Consider the following 23,435-nt stretch of genomic DNA (forward strand, 5'->3'; position numbering starts at 1 on the left):
CTCAAATTCAGATTTCAACTTGTTCTTAACATCTTGAATAAGATTAGAATCAACATAAGCAATCAATATATCATCAACATAAAGTATAAGATACAACACAATAGAATCTGAAATGAGAAAATATAGGCAACTATCATAAACACTTTTCTTAAACCCTACATTCAACACAAATGAGTCAAAATGTTTGTTCCATTGCCTAGGAGCCTGTTTAAGTCCATAGAGAGATTTCTTCAACAAGCAAGCTTGTGATTCCTCTCCAGCTGCCGAGATACCTAAAGGTAGTTGCATATATATCCTTTCTTCTAAATTGCCATGAAGAAAGACAGTTTTCACGTCCAATTGCTCTATAGTCATTTTGTTCTGAGCAACAAGGGACAACAACAACCTTATAGTCTTATACTTGGCAACCGGAGAGAAAATTTCATCATAATCCACCCCTTCTCTTTGAACAAAACCTTTTGCAACAAGTCTGGCCTTATATCTTTTGGAATTATCAATTAAATCATCCTTGATTTTAAATATCCACTTACAAGGTAATAACCTTTGATCCTTGGGCTTCTGAACTAGTTCCCAAACCTGGTTCTTATTTAATGAATCTAATTCATCGTTAATGGCTTGAACCTATAAATCTTTATCTTTGGAACCCAAAGCTTCTTCATAGGAACTAGGTTCATCTAACCCAATATCAGAGACAGAAATATCAGTCTCATGTGCAAAGTTGGCTACATACCTTCTAGGTGGCCTAACCACTCTCCTAACTCTATCCCTTGCCAGTTGGTAACTACTCAGATCAGGAACTTCTTCCACCTCTCCAGTGGAAGTCTCAGGAGAGGGCAATGGCCCACTCTCAATCTCAGAAACTACAACCTCAGATTCTTTATTACCAGAACTAGATTGAGGGGAAGTCAAGGGTTCTTTAGGTATACTAGAATCAAGAGTCTGAGCAGGACTTAAGAAAACATCAGCCTGCCCTAAATCAAATTGAGTGAAGTCTGTCATTCTTTGATCAAGTGGATTCAAATTGGTATTGTCAATGGAAAGACAAGGGAACACACTCTTCCTAAAGAGAACATCCCTACTAACAAAGGTCTTAACACCAGGCACAGTCCTATCCCATAGCTTATATCCTTTCACCCCCTCAGGATACCCTAGAAAGATGCTCTTTTTACTCCTGGGTTCTAATTTACCAATGCTCTGGTGAGCAAAGGATTCACACCCAAATACCCTAAGGTAACCAAGCCTGGGAGGTTTACCCCACCACATTTCCTCAGGGGTTTTAAACCCTAAGGTAACAGAGGGACTCCTATTGATTAGGTGAACAGCTGTTGTAACAACTTCGCCCCAGAAACCCTTAGGTACCCCTGAACTGATGAGCATACATCTAGTATTGTTTAAAATTGTCCTATTCATTCTTTCAGCAATGCCATTTTGCTGAGGGGTGTATTTAACAGTCCTATGCCTTTGAATCCCTTTGTCATTACAAAATCCATTAAACATTTCATTAACAAATTCTAATCCATTGCCAGTCTTTAATGTTTTAACTTTCTTTTCACTCAAGTTTTCTACCAAAACAACCCAATACTTGAACTTTTCAAAAGTTTCATCCTTGGTCTTCAATAAGAAGATCCACACATTCCTAGAGTAGTCATCAACAAGGGATAAGAAATAAGAGTTTCTACCATAAGACAAGACTGAAGCAGGTCCCCACAAATCAGCATGTACATATTCAAATATATCCCCAGATAAGTGAGACCCAGCTCCAAAGCTTAACCGGTGCTGCTTACCTAAGACACATGACTCACAAAACTCTAAGTTATCAATGACATCCTTGCAAAACAGGCCTTGTTTACTTAGAGCTTGCATTCCTTTATTGCTTATGTGTCCTAGCCTAGCATGCCACACACTAGTGATATTTGACTCACTTGACAGACAACAAATATTGGAGATATTATTTAGGAATGTACTACCATCAAAAACATACAAACCAGACTGAGAAATGCCCTTTAAACATACATGAGATCCCTTAGATACAGGAAGACTACCCCCAGAGATACAAGTTACAAACCCAGCACTGTCAAGGCTACTAATTGAAATTAAGTTTCTCTTTAAGTCAGGTATGTATCTAACATCATGTAAGGTGAAAACAGATTTATTGTGATTTATCAATTCAACAGAACCAATACCAACTACATCACATAAATCATCATTTCCCATCATAACTTTAGCATTATTTAACTCAGACAAGTGTGTAAACCAGTGTATGTGTGGACACATGTGATAAGTACAACCTGAATCTAAAATCCATCCTTCTTGCCTACTAACCTCAGATATGGTAAGCACCTCACTGATGTCTTCATAGACATTGGCTTGACCATTCTTGGGTCCAGGCATATCAGAATGGGAAGTCTCCAATTCCTTCATTTTTCTCTTATATGCAAAGCAGTTTTTCTTAAAGTGTCCTACTTTCTTGCAAAAGAAGCATCTCTTGAGGTTTGTATCAGACTTGTTGTTCCCATTATTATTCTTATTGTTAGTCTCATGATTTTCAATTACTTTTCCCTTCCCTTTGGGTCTCCCTTGTTTGTAAGAGCCCTTGCCCTTAACAAACAGGTTTTCCCCACTGCCCTTAGTCTTACCAGAAGCCAATAGTTCAAACTCCCTATTCTTTAAGGCATCAATCAGTTGTTCTAGGGAAATGTTTTGACAGGCATACTTGATTGAGTTCTTAACAACAAGATAATCATTATGAAGTGAATTCAATAGGATAATAGACAAGTCCTGATTTTCCAATTTAGTCTTCTCCCCTGTATTGGCTAAGTCTTGAATTAACTTCTTAAATGTATCTAGGTTCTTGTCAAGGGTGATTGTAGGGTCCATCTTAAACCCATACAACCTCTCATTTAAATAAATTTTGTTACCTAGATTCTTTTTCTGATATATCTGTTTAAGCTTATTCCAAACTTTAATAGGAGTATTGTCTTCATCATCAAGACACTTGATAACCCCATCAGTGATGTTCCAGAGCATGCAACCAATTGCATTCTCCATCACTTCAGTCCTCAAGACTGGATCAATACTTTCAAAGAAAGCATCTGGGTCATCTATTGATCTTAGGAGCTTTTGCTGAGCCATTAAAGCTCGAACCTTCCTCTTCCAAATCCCAAAGTCCCCTGTGCCATCAAACTTCTCAATATCTACCCTGGAACCCCCCATAGGAGTATCCAAACTTAGGTAGCTAGGGTTCCCCCCTAGACCTACAGCTCTACTAGAGCCTGTGGTAACTACACTAACCACACTGGGAGGAGTATCCTCCCCTGGTAGACAGAAACCCTTACTTGGCTCCACTTTGAACCCGGTACAAGACCCTAATCAGTATACAAGAATACTATTCACAATACTGATTAACCAATTCTGAAAAAATAAAAGATTATTCTAACAAAGAGTTAAATAATTAATATTAATTAATCACAAAAAACCATAAGCTCAATTTATACAACTTACAGCAGACCTAATAATCAGATGTTAACACCACAGATCAATACATACTAAGTATTAGATCAATATTAACAAGAAAATTTAGACAGCAGATAGTATAATCAGAGAGGCAAAAATAAATGAGATTAATTAAACCCTAATCATATCAGAATTACCTACCTATACTCAGATTGTCACCCAACAGGTTACAAACACATTAACAGAGTATACCACGATTATATGAAACACTTTTAACAGAGGTTTTTTATAGAACCGAATCATAATCATAGCACATTCATAACATATGAAATGAAACAATTCCATAAGGTTAACAATTATGACAGAATTAAATAGAGACTATAAGAACCGAATGGTTATTCATACATCAAAGGTATAGGCAACGAAAGAATTTTAAAGAAATTGAATATTGTAACCTGAGACAATCTTAACCGTATAAGCAACCTTCAATTTAGGGTTTAAATGATTCAACAATACCTAAATGAAGCAGGGAACATGAGTGAGATGGCTCTGATACCAATCTGTGATCGTATTAACAAACCTCATGCCCTAAAATCTTGTGGACCGAACATGCAAGGGTATTCACAAATCAAGAGAAGAAGAAGACATGATTACGGAGTTCGGCATATGCCTACTCTCCGGGATTCAGGTATGAATCCAATTCACTAAGCCTTTGGGAAGTTACAGATTTAGAAGAAGAAAGAAGAGATTACAAATACACCTGATACAAGCAACCATAGGTCTCCAAAGTACCATCGAGTGCTCGCCACACTCCAGCGATCAAAAGCCCTATATCATCTCCTTCAAGAACCAAGGAAGATCAGAGCTACAGGCAATCGAACACGACGGCCATGAACGAACCTTCAAGAGAGCTCCAAGAAAAACCCGTAGAACAGAGAGAAATCTCAAAATGAAAAAACGATTTGCATATTACCCCCCTGAACCAACCTAGCCTTCTAATAAACAATAGGCTGTGAACCAAATGAACCCAACCGGTTCGGTTCATGACTAAAGCAGTACAATTACCAGATTACCCCTAACAGTGGGCTTTTCAATAAATTTGTTTGCTCGACAACTTTATAGCTATGTAATCCTACCTCCTAAGTAGGGGTGTCAATTTGCAGCCTGAACCGTTAAAACCGAACTTGACCGACCCGTTATAGCCCGAAACGGTCAGGACCGAACCTCAATGGGCTGTGTTTGGGCTGAGGGTGGTAGAGACTAGAGCCCGCACCAACCCGAACCCAAATTGCAACCCGTTATAAATCGTTTTACAACCCTTTTTATAGTTTTGCATTAAATATTGTTTGAATCATCATATTACAACTAAGTAGTTGGTATAGACTATTAAAAAATTGAGCATGAATTCAAAGATCAAATAGTTTTCTACTAATGTAAAGGACAATATATTAAAATGATTAAGCATGAATGCCCAATTGAAGGTACTAAGTTTGTTTAAATTGGGTACATTTATCTAATCCATATGTATTTCTTTGCATATCAAGTTAAATACCAACCCAAAAAAGAGACTGATTTCATAGAAGGGGGAAAAATCAATATTCTCACAAAACAATAACCCAATTTCAAGACAATCAATCATAGCGCGAGTTGGAATTAATTTAAAGGGTTTTTAGTTTAAAGATTTATTTCAGGACTATCCAGTGAAGCCTGAGGAATGAGCTTACAATTTCTATGTTACAATTTACTATCTTAGTTCTTGATATCTATAAGGTGGGTGAAATTTTTATAATATAGAATGACTTTTCATTTTTTAATAGAAATTGATCAATAGCAATTTTGCTTTCTATAGAATTTTGGCTCTTGTTGTAGGATGTTCAATTATTTTTTTTTTGTTCTTTTTCTTGCATATGATAAATTGTTAGCTTAAACCGTTAGTCAACCCTAGTATAGACCATTAGCCCAAATTGTTCGTTAGCCCGAACCTAAACCGCACCAAACCGAAATCAGCCTGAAACTGTTATTTTGCTAATCGGCGTGTTTGGGCTGGGTGTTTTTGAGCCTGAAACCATTAAACCCAACCCGAAACCACCCCAAACCGCACCGTTGACATCCCTACTCGTAAGTAATGTGGACATGTACACATTTCTGCGTTGGATGGCTTTAAATTGAAGAAAAAAAAGAAAAGAAAAAGACAAGTTCTACCAAAAAAGAAAAGAAACCAAACAAGTTCGCATTCTATGAGGAGACTTCTACTAATCATGGGGAAAAAAACCGACGATATATCGCCTTGTCGGAAGGATCCGACACGACATAGAACATCGATACGATATTTACAAAAAATCGACGATAACTCGTTAAAATATCGCGATATATTTCCAAAAAATCGATATACCGTGATAAATTCTGAAAATATCGAAAGTTTAAAATTTTAAAATATTCAAAATATCGAAGAGAGAGAGAGAGAGAGTGGGAAGAAGAAGAAGAAAAAAAAGGGGTCGGTTATGCCTCTCTCTCACATTTGAACCACATCGTAGATCGAAAGACTCGACCAGAGGGAAGATACTATGGTGGCGACAGAGAAACGACGGTGGTGACTGGTGACTGAAACCTTGGCCTTGGCGACGGTGACGGAGTCAAAGATTTGAAGAAGAATTTTGTGCTTTCTTATCTCTGCAATCTCTCTTCTTATCTCTCTCGTCTCTGCGATCTTTCTGCCATAGTGCCGGTCTCATCTATGCGATCTCCTCTTTGCCGTTCTCTCTCTGTCTCGCAAACTCACACTTGCAACAAGCGATAACTGCCTTTCTAACTAGGGTTTCCCATAGAATAACCGGTAACAATCGATGGAAATAGCAATGACGGAATGACCTAGGGTTTATTTCGGTCGACATATCGCAATATGTCGCCGTGTCGGTGGTTTCGCCAGCCACCGACACGGCGACATGAAACGATCATTCGGATCCTGCTACTAATTAGAGGGGTTAAATATCGGTTTAAACTGAGTTAGAGGAATTAACTTCGATTTTAAGGTGGAAAAACCAGCCCAGCTCCACCGTGATTGATCTGATTGGGTTGGGCCGGACGGATTTATTCTAACTAATGCTTCATGGGCTTTAAATATGTTGTTATTTTTATCGTCATATACATATATTATAGAGAGAGTAAAAGTTTATCCCCTGGCTTAATAAAAGCCCATTGAACCAAAAAAAGAAAAAAGAAAAAAAAGAAAAGAGTAAAAGTTTGTTCTTTATTTTTCAAAATATGAATAATTCCATAACAATTTAAAAATTAAAAGGCTAAGCTTCCATGGATTGGCATCTTAAGTAGATGGAGATGGCTAACTATAAGAGCAGATTTTGAATAATATGTCATTTGGAATTGGGCACTATGAAAATAGAAAAAACAATGAAAATCCAAAATTTTAAAAGTAACACTTAAGAGAATCAAACTCTTTAGGTGAATTGTAGTTGTTGACGATGACTTTGTTTTTGAAGAGAGAATTCTATGAAAAATTTCCCTTCACAAAACCTTACAAGTAATTCATTGTTGCGCTTTATGTTTCATCAAAGTTGTTTGTAATTTTAATAATCTAAACATCCATTGCTACAAGTTTACTTGATATCATATAAAATAATTTATCGAGGGTGGATAAAATTCTAAACTATGGAAGCAAGGTTTCTTTAATAGTGTGTTTTATTGTAATTCCATAGTTTCAAATCTATTGAATCATGAATCTGGTAACTGTTTGGTTACTTTTGTTAAACAGTTTGATTAAAGTCAAGAATCATATGAAATGATGAATTTTGCCTGCAAATCTAAATTATTTGGATTTCATTGTTTTGAGATTAAATCCATGGCTTCCCCTAAATTGACTTTGAGTATAAAAACCCTTGATAATCATGATAATTTTGAAGACGAATTAGTTCATAGCATCAAGATAATCAAAAGTTAACTTTAATGAATTATTGTAGGTAAAATTCTATATATCTCTATTCGATAATAGAAAGGGAAAGATCTTTACTCAGATTCGCTTTTTCCCAATATAGAATTACCACAGCGGAAGTTAATTTGGATCCACGTTTTCTTTCCTCCACAAACTCGTCACTAGTTTGATTCTACAATCATGAGGAAAGGAAATGTAATCCACAACCCAAATGTTTTGTGGATGGAAGAAACTCGAGATCAAGAGTAAGGAGAAAATCCACACAGAACCTTCTTACTCCTGCATTTTTTTGAAGAAAGAAAGAGAGAGAGAGAGAGAGAGAGAGAGAGAGAGAGAGAGAGAGAGAGAGAGAGAGAGAGAGAGAGAGAGAGAGAGAGAGAGTGTGGTGTGCATAAAATATACCTTTCCGGTTTATATTGGTCTAACCAGGTTCAATCAAAATCATAAAGATCAGTTGCAAAGAGCAGATCATATATGTCCAATCTTAATTGATAATCTCAGAAGATGAAAGTGAGAGAGGTATAAATAGAAGAGAGGCGTACGCAGGCAAGGAGGATATATTCAAATTCTCAAAGTCTCTCACTTTCTTCCCGCTTTTTCCATTAAAGCTTTCCAGAAGCTCACATTGAGCTCAGAGACAATCATCTCAAACCTATCACTGACTAGACCATCAGAGATGGAATGCTGATCCCACCAATCGGCACCGTTTCTAACAATTCATTCATCTTATAGGAAGGAGAGATCGAACCAGATCGATCCAGATCTGAGAGCTTGGTGCAAAATCACGGTTCACAGAGCCCTGCAAAATCTGCACCAACATTTGGCGCCGTATGTGGGAAAGTTTTTGCAGATCTCGAACAAAGAACATGGCTGAATCACCTGAGCGAGAGGAAGCATTACCGGTTGAAATGGTGGAAGCTAGTCAAAGAGAACCACGAAGGGTCAATCCAAAGAGAAAGATGAAGGAGACGACATTATCACTGCAAGCTCTAGCAATACAAACTCGTCAGAAACAGAAAACTAGAGAAGAACATTCACCGCATTTGATTGAAATCAATGACAAATAAAAACAACTTATAGAAGCAGATGTCATGGCTTTTCAACCAAATCTCGGTTCAAACCATATTGAAGCTCGATTTGAGAGCATGCAGCGTAAGATCCTGGAGACACGAAATGTCATGAGATCATATATAAGACAAATTGGAATCCTGGAGGAAAGGAGAATTCTAGTAGCACCAGTCATCAGATCTCTATCTCTTTCCTGAGTAGAGGCGGTCTTTGACCAAAATCCTCGGATGCAAGAGTTGAGACAGAGCCAAAGGAAATCAAACTTCATAGAAGGTGAAGGAGAAAGTGCTGATCCAAATTACATTCTGCCGGAACTTGATGATCAATTCTCAAGTAGAAACGATCCGGTGAGCCAAAGCAGAAGAAGTAAAACTCTTGGAAGCCATAGAGATCGTAAGGAGAAAGAGCAATTAGTGAGTAGCCATTCTGAAGTTCATGGATTTGAGATCATTAAAAGATTTAAAATCCTGAAAGATCAGATCCAGCGACTGATGAATAAAGACAATAAAGAAGTCATAGAAGATGGATCGCAATTCGTTCTTCAGAGAAATAATGACAGCTCCATTACCTCACAATTTTAAACTTCCAATGTTTACTATTTATGATGGGAGCACAGATCCGATGGAGCATTTGGCTCAGTTCAATTTTGTTATGATGCTGGCAGGGAATTCAAATGTGATGAAGTGTAGATCATTCCCTTCATCCCTCAAAGGTCCTGCAACAACCTGGTTCTTTAGCCTGCAACCAAATTCAGTTGGAAATTTCAAAGACATGACTAGGATCTTTCTGTCAAGGTTCCAAAGTAGCATGAAGAGTAGCAAAATTGTTGATAATCTAGCGGTGATTCGTCAAAAACCAGGTGAATCAGTGCGGAATTATATGAAGCGGTTCAATCAAGAGTTGATCTAGATTAAAAATCTTAATGAGGTTGTTGCCTATGATGCTATGTTTAGAGGTCTAACTAATGATCACCTGCTAGAGTTTTTGATCATGAATAAGCTTGCAAACATTGCAGAGTTAACATCATGGTGCAATCAGTACGCCAACATGAAGGATATCTTGCAAGCCAGGAAAGAAACCAATGGTGATGTGAGCAAAAGGAAGGAAAGTGGAACACTACGGTCAAATAAAAAAGACAAAAGGAGTAGTAGAAATTATCCATGAAACGAACGACAGATCAGAAGGGACATTCCACGTCCATTTCCTAAAAATTATATGCCCATGAATTCCAGAAGATCATAAATTCTAATGCAAATTAAACATCAAAGATTTGTGAAGTGACCAACACCAATGATGAAAAAAGCTGAAGAGAGAAATCCAAATAAAATTTGCAGGTTCCATAGGGATCATGGTCATGACACGGACGATTGCAGGATTCTGAAAAATGAAATTGAGCGATTGATCAGTCAGGGGCGACTTGATCGATATGTTCAAAGGAGAAATGGAGGAGTCAAAAGAAATGCTGTTGATCAACCTCGAAGATGGAATAACAAAGGACCAGAAAGGGAAGATCAAGCAAGAAAAGGTTCCCAATCTAATTCCCCAGAGGGAAATCTTGGAGTTCAAGAAAATCAGAGGGTTCAGCAAAAACAGTCTCCAGTTATGACCATATTGGGAAGCTTAGATTTGACTTCAGTTTCAAAATCCAGAGCTCATGCTAGGTTTGTCAATTCTGTTGATTCTCATATTGTTCCAACAAGAATTAAAAAGATGAAGGAAATAGCTTTCATGGAAGAGGAAATGATTGGCATTCAAGAACCACATGATGATGCTATTGTAGTTATTCTTGAAGTGGCAAACAGAGACATTCACAGAGTCTTAGTAGATATGGGATCTTCAATAGACATCATGTCTTATGAAGCTTTCCCAAGTCTAAAACTGGATTCAGTAAAGATAAAACCATGTGGGACTAGGCTGTTTGGATTTTCTGGAGAATCCACTCCGATGGAAGGAACTGTGGAATTAATAGTGACTTTGGGATCTCGTTTGCAAACAGTGACAACGGTCACTAAGTTTTTGCTGATCAGGAACCTGTTAGCCTACAATGTGATTCTGGGAAGACCAACTCTAAACTCGGCTGGTGCTGTTGTATCGACAAGACATTTAAAGATGAAGTTTCCAACATAAACAGGTGTTGGAGAGTGCAGATCTGATAAAAAATTCCCGAGACAATGTTATACAACGTTCTTGAAAGACTCAAGGTAAGGCTCTGGCCTTAATTGTTGAAATTATGGACAACATAGATGAGGAGAAATTCAAAGAGGAGAGCCAGTAGAAAAGTTGGAGAAATTCTCATTGAATCTTGAGAATCCAGAAAAAGGGACCATAGTAGGAGCTGATCAGTTTGATCAAGATAAAGTATTGTTGAAGAAGTTCCTTCAGGATAATGTGGATGTATTCTCTTGGTCAGCCCAAGACATGCCAGGGCTAAGCAGAGAAGTTGCAGAACATTGTCTTTGGATTGATCATACTGTCAAACCAGTGAAGCAGCGAAGAAGAAACTTTTCATCAAAAAAACATGAAGCAATTAAAGTAGAAGTGGAGAAACTAAAAAAATCAGAGTTTATAGAGCAAATTGAATGTCCTAAATGGCTTGCAAATGTGGTGATAGTCAAGAAGCATAACGACAAGTGGAGGATGTGTGTGGATTATAATGATCTGAACAAAGCTTGCCCCAAAGACTGTTATCCACTACCGCAAATTGATTAGCTGATTGATGCCACTTCAGGTCAGCAAATGCTAAGCTTTATGGATGCATATTTTGGTTACAACCAGATTATGATGAAAAAAAAAAGATCAATCTCATACAACATTTATGACTAATCGTGAAAGCTATCGCTACAAAGTTATGCCCTTTGATTTAAAAAACGCTGGAGCAAGATATCAAAAGGCAATGAATAAATTATTCGCTGATCAAATTGGACGTAATATGGAAGTGTATGTGGATGATCTCCTAGTGAAAAGTCAGTTTAAGGCTGATCATCTTTCTGACTTGGAAGAATGCTTCAATTATTGAGAAAAAATGGGATAAGACTTAATCCTGAAAAATGTGCATTCAAAGTTTCATCAGGGAAGTTTTTAGGGTACATGGTTACCCAAAGAGGGATTGAAGCAAATCCGGAAAAAATCAAGGCAATTCTAGATATGCCACTTCCAAGCAATATGAAGGAGATTCAAAGTCTGACAGGGAAGATAGCAGCCCTAAGTAGATTCATATCTAGATCTGGTGACAAATGCGCTCCATTTTTCAAGGTGCTCAAAAATATGAATGCTCGAATGAGTTCAGATGGTCTAAGGACTGTCAAGTCTCTTTCGAGGAGCTAAAAAGAAGACTTACTAGTCCACCAGTTCTATCCAGACCAATCTCAGGAGAAACACTGCTGATATACTTATCTTCTTCAAAGGCAACAGTGAGTGCAATATTAATTCGAGAAGAAGGTACAGTTTAGAACCCAATCTATTTTGTGAGTCACACGTTATTAGATGCAGAATCTAGATATCCTGAATTAGAAAAGCAAGCTTTGGCCTCGATAATAGCTACTAGAAAACTCAGGTCCTATTTTCAGGCCATTTTCAGTCATTGTTTTGACTAATTGGCTATTAAAGAAGATCTTGCACAAGCCTGATCTTGCTGGTAGGATGGTTTCTTGGGCAGTGGAGCTAACAGAATATGATTTTGAGTATAAACCTAGAACTGCTATAAAGGCACAGATTCTTGCAGACTTTATAGCTGAGAGTGTCTCGCCACCCATGGATAGGGGAAATCCCAGTGAAATTCCTGGTAGATGGAATCTCCATGTTGACGGCTCGAGTCACTCTCGGGGGTCTGGAGCAGGTTTAATTTTACAAAGTCCAGCTGGCTTTGTAATCCAGAGTGTTCTTCGTTTTGGATTCCATGCTTCAAATAATAAAGCAGAGTATGAAGCTCTCATCGCAGGACTTCGTCTAGCAAAATACTTATTTTTACAAGACTTGGAGGTGAAGAGTGACTCATAATTGGTAGTCAGTCAAGTGACAAGAGTATATAAAGCTAAAGGCACCAGGATGATCAGTTATCTTAAAAAAGTGATCGAGTGTAAAGCTTGATTCTCAAGTTTTCAAATTATGAGAATCCCAAGGAGTCAGAAATGATGGTAGGCTCTCTGGCAAAGCTGGCATCAACAAAATATGCTTCATTTCCACAGGCTGTATATATTGAAGAATTGAACACTTCGACATACTCAGAACTAGAGATAGTGGAAATTGATACTGAAATATCCTGGATGGACCCCATAATGGATGGAGTATCTCAAAAATGATGTCTGGCCCAATGATAAAGAGAAAGCCAAAATTTGAGAAGATGAGCAGCAAAGTATATTCTAAAAAATGGATTACTTTATAAGAGGATAATTTCTAGCCCATTGTTGAAGTGTTTGGGGTCCATCTGACGTACAATATGCATTGGCAAAGGTGCATGAAGGGATTTGTGGGAGTCATTTGGGGGGCAGAGCTCTGGCTTACAAAGTTCTAAGATGGGGGTTTTATTGGCCACAGATGCAATCAGAAGCGATTGATTATGTAAGGAGATGTCATCAATGTCAAATTCATGCTCCCATTCAAAAGCAACCTGTAGATCAGTTAACTTCTATTTTAAATCCCATTCCATTTACAATGTGGGGAGTGGACATTCTTGGCTCATTTCCTGCTGCATCAAGAGGAAGGAAATATGTAGTGGCAACAATTGACTATTTTACAAAGTGGGTTGAAGCAGAGGCTTTGGCAACCACAACTACAAGTCAGATGGGGAATTTCTTTAGAAAGAAAATCATATTCAGGTTTGGGTCGCCTAAAATCTTATTGACAGATCACGGGACACAATTCGATAATGAGAAGTTCATGCAGTTTTGTGCTCATTATCATATTGAGTATAAAAATTCCTCTGTTGCTTACCCTCAGTGCAATGGTCAAATCGAGATAACAAATAGAACTTTGTTGCAAGGGATCAAAAGGAGATTGGACGAGGCAAATGCTTTACGAGTGGATGAGCTGCCTTACGTTTTATGGGCATATCGGACTACTACTAGAATCCCAACGAGGGAAACACCTTTTAAATTGGCCTATGGATCAGAAGCATTGGCCCAGTGGAGGTAATGGCAAGATCTGAGAGATCAGAAGAATTCAATCCAATGACAAATGAAGATGGATTGAGGGCTAATTTGGAGTTTCTGGATGAAATTCGAGAAAATGCATTGTATCGAAATATTGAATATCAAAGAAAGACAACAGTGTATTACAATGCTCGTATTAGACCCAAATCTTTCAAAGTTGGTGAATTGGTTCTAAGAAAGAAGTCAGCATCAAATCCAAGGAACTGCGGAAAGTTGTTTGCAAACTAGGAAGGACCGTAAGTGGTGATTAAGGTCGTCAGTTCAAATACGTATTGGCTCAAGAATTTACATGGGAACTGCTGAAGGCGACCGTGGAATGTAATCCACCTCAAAAAGTGAATTTACATGGGAACTGCTTAAGGCGATCGTGGAATGTAATCCACCTCAAAAAGTACTATCAGTAATAAAAGCGGAGATTTGTATTGTTTCCAAAAAAGTCTATTCTCAACAAAATTCTGCCTAAAAGATTTTCTTCACCACGGAGAAGGTTCTTCACAAGTTAAGCCTTCCGAGGCCTGATCATGCTTTCCGAAGCTGATCAAGGATCATGCCTTCCGAGGAAACTCACTTTCTATTGTTTTGTTTTGTAGGTAGGAAGACTGAAAAAGCAGATGATTCAGCAAAGCCAGAGGAGGCGATGGATGACACAACAAATGGTGGAGCATCTCAACAATGATTCCCCCTTCAATTTTGTTCTATTTTTTGGGGGTCCTCCGCTGTATTTGTCTATCAGTTCTCCGGGCAGACGAGGCAGCTGGTTTTCAATGTGTTTACGAGGATGTTAGATATGTCATGGTTAACCCTTTTCCGTTTATTCTGTTTCTTACTGGCAAAGAAATCGAGATAAGCAGATCCAACTTCACCATTGAACTTCAGGAGCCACGAAACCAGACAGTAGTAATCACACCCGAAAATTCATTTTACAAGTCCTTAGTAATGTTAGATGATTGCATAAATTCAGATTCTTCATTACACAACTCTCTATGTATAGCGTTGGTTATCTAAAGCATACATATCAGTGAATACATATCATTGCTTCCATCAGCATTCACATTTCTTCAAACGAAAAAAGTAAAGAACAGATATCGCGTCCATTAACAGATCTAGTGATTTAATCCAGTTCTTTGCTTCATGATGAGGTACTTTCAACTCTAATTAATTTTTGTGTTTTTGCCATGGAGTGAGCGTTTACTTACCCTAATTCAGTTGGGTTCTCCTTCTCTTCCAGTCCTTGCCGCTGCCTCTAATGCCTTAGAAAGTCTTTCTCATATTTTCAGACGGCAAGAAAGACATCATCTTTAAGTAACCACGTCAAAGCTTGTGAAGAAATAGCTTTGCAGTATTTGATGTCGAGCATTGGCATTATAGTCCACTGTTTCAACATCGATTCACATAAGAATTTTCCAGTTTCAACCCACCTGTTCTTACATCAAAATGAGTTTGTTTTCATTTTAGTTTCAGATTGAGCAAGTCGATTTTTGCAACATGGAACAAGTGCTAGTATTATTTGAAGATTTGCTTCGATTGCAAAATTTTAAAAAACCCTAGATTTTAATATTTTATAGTCATCTTACCATTATAAAAGTAAAATCATCGTTTCAAATTCAAATTTAATAGAAAATGGTACAGAATAAGAGTGGTAACAAGTAATATTTGTCGAAAATGGGTTAATAGTAATATTTCCTACTTAGGGGGAATACCAGAATTTCACTCCACTTAAAAGGTAAATACAAGAAACAATCTTTGTGTGCACATAGCTCTCCGGCTTTTCTTTGTTCAAAATTAAATAAAATTTTCTTTTATTGAAAAAAAAAACTTGAAAGATTAAAATCAATCTGATTCGATCCGAAGTGATTCAAAATATCCAAGTTGGAAACCTGGGGTGGCTCAAGCTGGTTGAAGACCAACACTTCCAAGTAAGAGGTTAGAGTTTGAATCTTCAGGGCTAAAGGCGAAGCTTTGCCTTTTACTATGTAATATCCTCATCCCCGATATATAAATAGTGCCTATTAACAGGGGTGTCAATAAAACCTTGTTGACTCCAACTGACCCAAACATAACCTAAGCCCAACTCGATCCCAACCCGATTTTTTCAACCTGAAGAGTAGGCTTAGGTTACAAAATAATCAGCCCTTACAAGATCGGGCTTAGCCCTTGGGCAAATCCGGCTTAGTCCAACCTGACCAGTGTTAGTTTCATTTAATTAAAACTATATTTAAAATTTAAAATGGCATTAATCAAATCGAGTATCCCTTATGTTTTGGTTAGTAACAAAAAACAATGAGTTTATTTTCTTATTTTTTGGTAAGTTTTTTTTTTTTTTTTTTTTGTGGGATAATAAAGAGAAAAAGATATTACTTAATAATGCATAACATCAAAGCTGTTATTTGTAAATGCAGTATTGGACACTTCTATAGTACTACTGCTGTAATTATATGTTGCAACATTCAAGGCTAGAGAATGAAAATAATGCAAAAGTGTTGGGGATTTAAAGTTACAAAAAAATGCATTGCGAGTGTTCGTTAGAATGTTAGTAAAGGCTGGTTTCAATAGCATTGGTCATGTTGTTGTTTGAGATTTGGATAACCCTTCCAAAGCGTCCTCTCAGTTGCAGCAAATTTCTTGGATTTCTAAGTTTGTGGATTTTGCCCATTCGGAGTCCCTTTGTAATCGCAAAAAGTATTGCATCCAATCTAATAGCCTTTGTTCATCTGTCCAGTATCCAAAAAAAGAATTTGTTTGTTGCAAAATATCCCCACACTCCATCCTGCAATGCTTAGTAATTCATTAGATACCCGTGCACATAAAAAAGTATTTGAGTCAGTGTTGTTCGCAAATATGGAGACATCACAAATTTTTAAGGGTGAAATGACATTGCTGGTTTGGATTTCTTTGTCTGCTGTTTCAGCAAAGAAAGGGGACAAGTGGAGGTCCCTAATCCATTTATTAATATTTGCTAATACATTATAGGGATTAGGTCGGTTACCCCTAAATACCACATAGTTTCTTTCCTTCAAGATAAAGTAACAAGTAATTATATAAACTTGAAAAAATCATTGCTGTGTTATGTTGTGTAGTTGTGGATTGATTATAAAACTTTTAAACAGGTGCATAATTGAATTTTGGACCAGATGTTTCGTTCTTTGTCCTATTGGTCCTGCAGCCCATATTCTCTTAGTCCATTTACATGAGATGAACGTATGTCAGTCTGACTCCGTCTTGTAGTCACACAGGTCACATGTAGACTCCGTATTTGACCATTTGGATAACATAGCCTCAATTGGTAACACTGCATTCAAGAGACACCAAAAAAAGGATTAAAACTTTGGCTGGATTGGTAATTTCCCAAAAAAAAAATCCACCATTGGGAAAACTCATTCGATTCTAGGGACACTGTCTGTTTCATCAATGCTTGTCCCGCCAATTTGGCCGAGAACTCGCCATTGGAAGTAATAGCAGATATCCATTGATCATCGGAACTATACATAGAAATTTTTGAACAAATAGAAGCATAATTATTAAGGCTGGAAAGATACTCCCTGTTCATCTGGACATTCTGCAGCATTTTTGCTACCGAAGTATCTAAATATGTTTCCATAAATCTCACATTCAAATTTAATTATATTTCCCAAGTCTTACATTCCCAAATCTAAATTATTCTATAAATCTTGCATTCCCAAATATGCGGTTTACTTTTAAGAACCTCTATAGGGATATTTCTCTACATAATTAAAATGATATTTGTTTTTGGCCTAAGGTAAAATAAAAGTTTATTTGTAAAAATATGTGTCTATAGCTGGACGGTATATTTTTTTTTATCATTATTATCTTTTTCTTGATTAGTAACTTTTTCATAGACGCAATCAATTGTAGATATTAAAACAATTAGATCTGAAGCTATCAATGGCCCTAACTTTATTAAATTAATCCTTAAAAAATTTAGGATTAGAATCAAGGTAAATCAGGGCCAATCTGACCCTACCCAACCCTATTAAGGTTAATTAAGGTGAGTTGGGTTGGGTTAGGCCCTATCAGGGTTGTGAATTTTTAAACCTTGGCAGAATTGAGTAGGGTTTGGGTTTCAATTTCAGTCTCTAGGGTAGGGTTAGGGTTCAAGACTTACCAGCATAAGCCGCACATTAATACCCCTATCTATTACCAAAAAAACAAAAAAAATTTAAGCTAGATTTTTTTTTTTTTTTTTTTTGGTAACCAGCTAGATTTGAGTGTCATACCTTATTGTATGTATAGGGGATTCAAATTCTGAACCTTGACGGTCAATAAAGGAAAATGACACATTTACCAATTAGAATACAAGTCAAAAGTATATAACTGTGAGGTCCGTAATGAATGTCACCACTTAGAGAAGATATCACGGACTCTTCCTATAGTATATGTAGTAGTCCCCACTCCTTAATGTAAAACTTGGAAGAAAAATATTTCCCAAAGTGAATAAAAGAAAAAAGAAAGGCAGTGAGAGGAAGAGGGCAGGAGAGTATTTATGGGTTAAGTAAATTCAAAATTATTTACCCAAAAAATAAAGTAAATTCAAAACTAAGAAGTAATTCATCCGATTTACAGAAACGTTTTTTTTGGGTAGATATTTGCAGAAACGTTTTTACTCCGCAAAGCTCTCAGTTGAGGACTTGAGGTATTCATTTTATAAAGCCCCTCAAACGTTATTCATTCTCGTCAACATCTTTCCCTGACGAAACTAAATCAAGCGCATATCTTTTTGCTTTCTCTCTCGCTTGAGTTAGTGTTTTGCTTCGGTGATTGCAATGGCCGATGCGGAGCACAGAGAAGAGGAGGAGACTGTTCCAGCAGAGGACGAAGACACCGGAGCTCAGATCGCCCCAATTATCAGACTTGAAGAGGTCGCCGTCACCACCGGCGAAGAAGATGAAGAGTGTCTCCTGGAGCTGTAACTTTCTCAACTGCTAAAATGAAAAATTTTGACTTCTAGGGTTTTTGATTGCTAGTGTTTTTATTGGGTCACTTTCGTTTCATCTCTTTGTCTTTGTAAATGTACCCTATTAATCTTTGATGTTCTCGATGTGTACGCTGGGTTCTTAGGAAATCAAAGCTCTATCGATTTGATAAGGATGGGAACCAATGGAAGGAAAGAGGCGCTGGAACTGTGAAGTTTTTGAAACATAATGAATCAAAGAAGGTTCGGTTGGTTATGCGACAATCGAAGACCCTAAAGATCTGCGCGAATCATCTAAGTACTTCCCTACCGCCCTCTTCTTTTAACCTTTTGTTCTCGACGCTGGATCGGTTATGTCGGTAGGCCTTGATTTGGATTTATTATTGATTTTATAAAATCTTTTTGTTCTCTGTTTCTGTAATGCAGTTCTGCCGACGATGTCAGTTCAGGAACACGCGGGGAACGAAAAGTCTTGTGTATGGCATGCCACTGATTTCGCTGATGGGGAATTGAAGGATGAGCTTTTCTGCATTCGGTTTCCATCAGTTGAAAGTGAGTATTGTTTTATTTATCTTTTTTCAAGTAAGGTATAACCGTTTTGGTTGGCGTATATGATTACATCGGTAATTTTTGATTTGTTGATCCTTCTCTTTGATGTGCTCTAGTTAGAATTTTATTTATTTTTAATTGAATTCCTGATGTTATCTTACTTATCTGAATTTGATCTTCTAGTAACTAATCTTTAGCTGCCCTCTTGTAAGAATGCTCCTCCTTATCTTTTGGCTAATCAGGATTTGAGAAGATGTGATAAGGTTTTCGGTAGCTATTGATTTGCTATTGTGAATCAATAGCGAAGAACTAGATTTCTTGGCTAGATACTTGTGCTTATAGGAGGAAAGATATCCATATTTTGTGGTAGCCAAGTTGATTTGCTAGTTAATTGCTCAATATGAGAATTTTGGACTTTGATGTGCTTTATGTGTGTGTATACTTATATTCATTTTCTGTGGTTGATAATCTTAATCAAGGGGATTAGAAAGCATGGTTGTTCCTCGCAACAGAAAAGGTTTGGAATTTCTTGGAAGACAAAATGCAACTAATTGATGTGACTATATTTAAAGTTTGTATTCCTTATTTTGGCTCTAGATGTGTATATATATAGGTGAACTAGATGTGCGTGTGTTCTGTGGTGCTACTGAAGAATTCCATTTCCAAAATTGGTCATCAGCATGATCTGGTTGAAACTGTAGATCTTCTGATGATTCCACGTCTAGAGGTTTTCTTTACTCATTTTATCTCCTTCCATCTTAGAGTACCCCAGTTTTGTAACCAATTTGACTGTTAACAATAGATGGGGATGCAACACCTTTTTTTGAGAGATTTCCACAATGAATTTCTTTTTAACAATAGATGGGGATGCAACACCTTTATTTCTCTTTTAAAGATAAGAGGATCCTTCCACTCTCAGTTTAGGGGCATGGGACCCACATGCTCTTTGTTCATGGGTAAAAGTGCTCACACAACACCCTTCGTTCATGGGCAAGAGGACCTACGTAATATATGTTCATTGGCAAGACTACCCACAAAGTGTTATTCCTGAGAAAAGAGGATCCCTGTGCTTAATATAACCATTACCTAGATTCAATACACAAATAACTGAATCAAGTACGAGGTTTAATAAAATGATCTGTATCAAGGTGTGATGCTTTTCCGTAGTTATTGATGATCCAATATGAATGAAACAGTGAAGGTTATGCACCTTTTTCCTATGGCCTTTGTTCCACAGTAAGACTTGTGGAGAATGGAGTTTAGATGCTTGAGTTCTTGTAAGAATAATAGCCTTGAATGATCCGGATTTCAATTTACTCTTTGCACTCCTTGAGCTAAATTCACAATGCTAATGATCTCAGAGTGAGGGCTATCAATTATGCTTACAGTTCTGTTTAATGGGAAATTAGGAACACTATTTATAGCCAACAACCCAACTTGGTTTGGAGTACATTGGATATTAAACGACTAGTTTTTCTCTGATCCGATGACACAAGTTGTCAGTATAGCCGTTAGAAATCTGAGCTTGGACAGTAATCAGCATCCAGTGTCACCGGTTGGATCTAGATTGTTTAAGTTAAGATGCTGTTGTTTATGGTTGACAACAACCGGGGTGAACCATTGATCATCTGGCAGTGGAGTGGCAATTTTGCGCAGGATTAGGTAAGTCTTTAGGCTATAAGATAGGTTGTTTGTAGGAGTGCAATGCCAAATGCCCATAAATTTGCATTTTTACATGAATGTTAGTGTCCTAAAGTGCAGACAAACACTTGATGGAGCCTGGATCTTAAAGTTGATACTCTGCAAGCTTTAGTGTATATCTCAAGCTCCAGTGGTCTTCATGAGCCAACCATGAGGTTGAATTCTTAAGGATACTTGCTTGAAATGGACTCCTAAGTCTTGGATTTGACTTCGTTTACTTGGACTTGGTTTCCCTTCTTAGTCTTAGCTTTCTTTTCTTGGACTTGTCATAATATATATATATATATATATATATATATATATATATATATATATATATATATATATATATATATATATATATATATATATATATATATAAAAATTTTGTTTTCTTTCTTTCTTTTTCGTAATGCTTCTCAATATATTGATGGTACTGCATAAGAAGTTAGCTCATATACGTATGTTTGTTATCATCAAAATGAATGTGGAGATGTGTCATGAAATAGTTAGGGCCACAAATGAAAATTGGAGTGATGATAAATTTGGAATTCTTGTTGTGGAAGGGACAGTTTATAAGAAGATACGACTGGTCAGGAAGGTGTGCTTAAGATGTCTTGAGAAATAAAAGGTTGATTGAGATAAAAAAAATCAAGCATTCATTTAATGTATTAATGTAAAGGGTCGTAAATCTGGTTTCTAGGTTTGAAGTGCTGAATAAAGGAGCTTATATAAACAGTAAATGCAAATGCTAGTGCTGGTATAGGATATCAATTAGTAGTTATTTTCTGTAATTTTCATGGTTGAACTTTATGAATTGAATAAACCCTGATTATTACATTTTGAAATTCATCTGTTTCTGATTGTTCTAAAACATTAGTGTGGGGTCTTAACTGGGACTTGCGACAAGTAGATGGATGACTAACAAACATTGGGATGCTATGCATGCAGAGTTTATATCCCTGTTGGAAGTCACTTTGTACTGCTTCATGCTGAGGAATATTATCACAGATGTCCTAGTTATTCTTTTTGGATTCATCAATGGATCTGCTGATTTAATTGTCTGGTTGAGAAAGAGTTGTGTTAATTAACTCAAAGCTTTTCAGTTATGAAGGTTTAGTCTTTGGTAGTTGAATGGATCGATTGACTGTTTTGAGTGATGGTGAGAAATGATATTACTGCTTATAAGTTACAGAGTTGATATGACTTTTAAGTTCCATGGAAATAGTTGAACAGGATTTGTGAAATCATTCCCAAGTGGATTATTGAGTTTCTAGAGCATAGGTAAAAGATCTGCAATTTTATCTGGAAGTTGAAACCATCAATTTTCATTTTTCCTAGGTATTGACAGTGTTGAAAAAAGTATCCTAGAAAAGCATATTTTTTTGTGGGTTCTAATCTCACTACACTTTCTTAGTGTGATTATTTTGTGGCAAATACTTGGCTTTCCCTATTATTCTGTCTTGTATTGGTAAGGGGAAAGTTTATGTTGACATGGTTAATGAGGACACTAATTTGTACAATGGATCAAGTTAATTGTTTTATACCCTAGCTTGCATTTTGCATTTTGCATTTTGCATTTTGCATTCTGTGGATGCATCACAGCATCGCAGTTAAATGTTCATATAATCTTTCGTGATGAATCTTATTATAAACCAATGTAAGACCGTGGAATGGAACATTGAGTGATTGTATTATCAATCAGTGTTTGATCGGATTCTATAGCCAAATTGGGGCTTAAACTAATGGGAGGGTTTAAGACGTTCTCTAGGAATACTTGCACTTGCACCTCTCGATGTTGTAATAATGAATACAATGTTTTTATCATGGTGACTTAGCTGGCTTTGTTTGGTTTATAGAATATTATTTTCTTTTCATTGATTATTGATGTGGCTTTCCTTTTTCCTGTGTTGCAGATTGCAAAAGTTTTATGGAAATGTTTGAAGAAATTGCAGAATCTCAAGCAAAGCCAAAGGAGGAGAACAAAGATGCTACTGATGCTGCTGGACTTCTTGAGAACTTGAGTGTTAAGGATTCCAAACCAGAGAAAACTGAGGAGAAGGTTGCTGTCACAGACAAGAAGGAAACTGATAGTGAGACAAAACCCGAAGCAGAAAAGAAAGAGGAACCATCTTCGTCAGCGTAGATCGGAAGAGAGAAGTAGGTTTATTGTCTTTCTGGACTCTGGAGTCTGGACTATTGTCCATTGAGATTAATCAGTAGTACACTTCCTGCTGCAAGTTGCCATTGGTTTAATACTGGATTGGAATGGTTTTGAGTAGTCGGTCCGGTTTGCGTGTCAAAAGTGGTGGGGGGTTGGTCAGAGTTATATTGTTGTCAATGTCCAGTAATGTGAGAAGTCAGTTTGGGGAGAGTTCTAGCCCAGAAAAAGAAAGAGAGAGTTTGGGGAGAGGGCGTAAGTATAGAGGTTTGAAGGGTATTACATCTTCTTTCTGGGTTTCCTTTCTGTTGGTCTATAAGTTGCTTGTGGGAGTTTTGCTACTTAGCACTAAAAGTTGCTTCTTTTTTGTTAAGGCACAAACGGTTGGTAGCATATCGTGTTTGATTGTGTATTTTGCTTTTGTCTTACATTTACATTACAATTTTTCTACAAGACTTATGTTTATTTTTCTGTGGGTTCTACCTTTCTTTCTCACCTCTTTTT

General features: G+C 37.0%; 2 protein-coding genes across 2 annotated transcripts; both read left to right on the forward strand.

The window, feature by feature from the left end:
• The first annotated feature begins 8,986 nt into the window (after window positions 1-8,986).
• Window positions 8,987-10,591, forward strand: LOC149007708 (uncharacterized). The gene is made up of 3 exons (XM_089167140.1): window positions 8,987-9,323; window positions 9,480-9,585; window positions 9,799-10,591. Exons 1-3 carry the CDS (start codon window positions 8,987-8,989, stop codon window positions 10,589-10,591), a joined length of 1,236 nt encoding a protein of 411 aa, XP_089023266.1.
• Window positions 10,592-18,374: 7,783 nt separating this feature from the next.
• Window positions 18,375-23,435, forward strand: LOC149007709 (ran-binding protein 1 homolog b-like). The gene is made up of 4 exons (XM_089166448.1): window positions 18,375-18,535; window positions 18,688-18,839; window positions 18,968-19,093; window positions 22,687-23,435. Exons 1-4 carry the CDS (start codon window positions 18,393-18,395, stop codon window positions 22,914-22,916), a joined length of 651 nt encoding a protein of 216 aa, XP_089022574.1. The 5' UTR covers window positions 18,375-18,392; the 3' UTR covers window positions 22,917-23,435.

The sequence above is a fragment of the Hakea prostrata genome, chromosome 8 (assembly GCF_041222555.1).
Source record: "Hakea prostrata isolate BN-2017 chromosome 8, UWA_Hpros_2, whole genome shotgun sequence".
Lineage (NCBI taxonomy): Eukaryota > Viridiplantae > Streptophyta > Magnoliopsida > Proteales > Proteaceae > Hakea > Hakea prostrata.

What these genes read in the sequence shown, in the direction of transcription:
- LOC149007709 (XM_089166448.1), top strand. Translation starts at nt 18,393, where the DNA reads ATGGCCGATGCGGAGCACAGAGAAGAGGAGGAGACTGTTCCAGCAGAG. An exon ending in GAAGAGTGTCTCCTGGAGCT is followed by an intron (nt 18,536 to 18,687) that starts GTAACTTTCTCA and finishes CTGGGTTCTTAG; the next exon opens with GAAATCAAAGCTCTATCGAT. An exon ending in TCGGTTTCCATCAGTTGAAA is followed by an intron (nt 19,094 to 22,686) that starts GTGAGTATTGTT and finishes CCTGTGTTGCAG; the next exon opens with ATTGCAAAAGTTTTATGGAA.
- LOC149007708 (XM_089167140.1), top strand. Translation starts at nt 8,987, where the DNA reads ATGGATCGCAATTCGTTCTTCAGAGAAATAATGACAGCTCCATTACCT. An exon ending in GGTGATTCGTCAAAAACCAG is followed by an intron (nt 9,324 to 9,479) that starts GTGAATCAGTGC and finishes CAAACATTGCAG; the next exon opens with AGTTAACATCATGGTGCAAT. An exon ending in AAGGAAAGTGGAACACTACG is followed by an intron (nt 9,586 to 9,798) that starts GTCAAATAAAAA and finishes TAAAATTTGCAG; the next exon opens with GTTCCATAGGGATCATGGTC.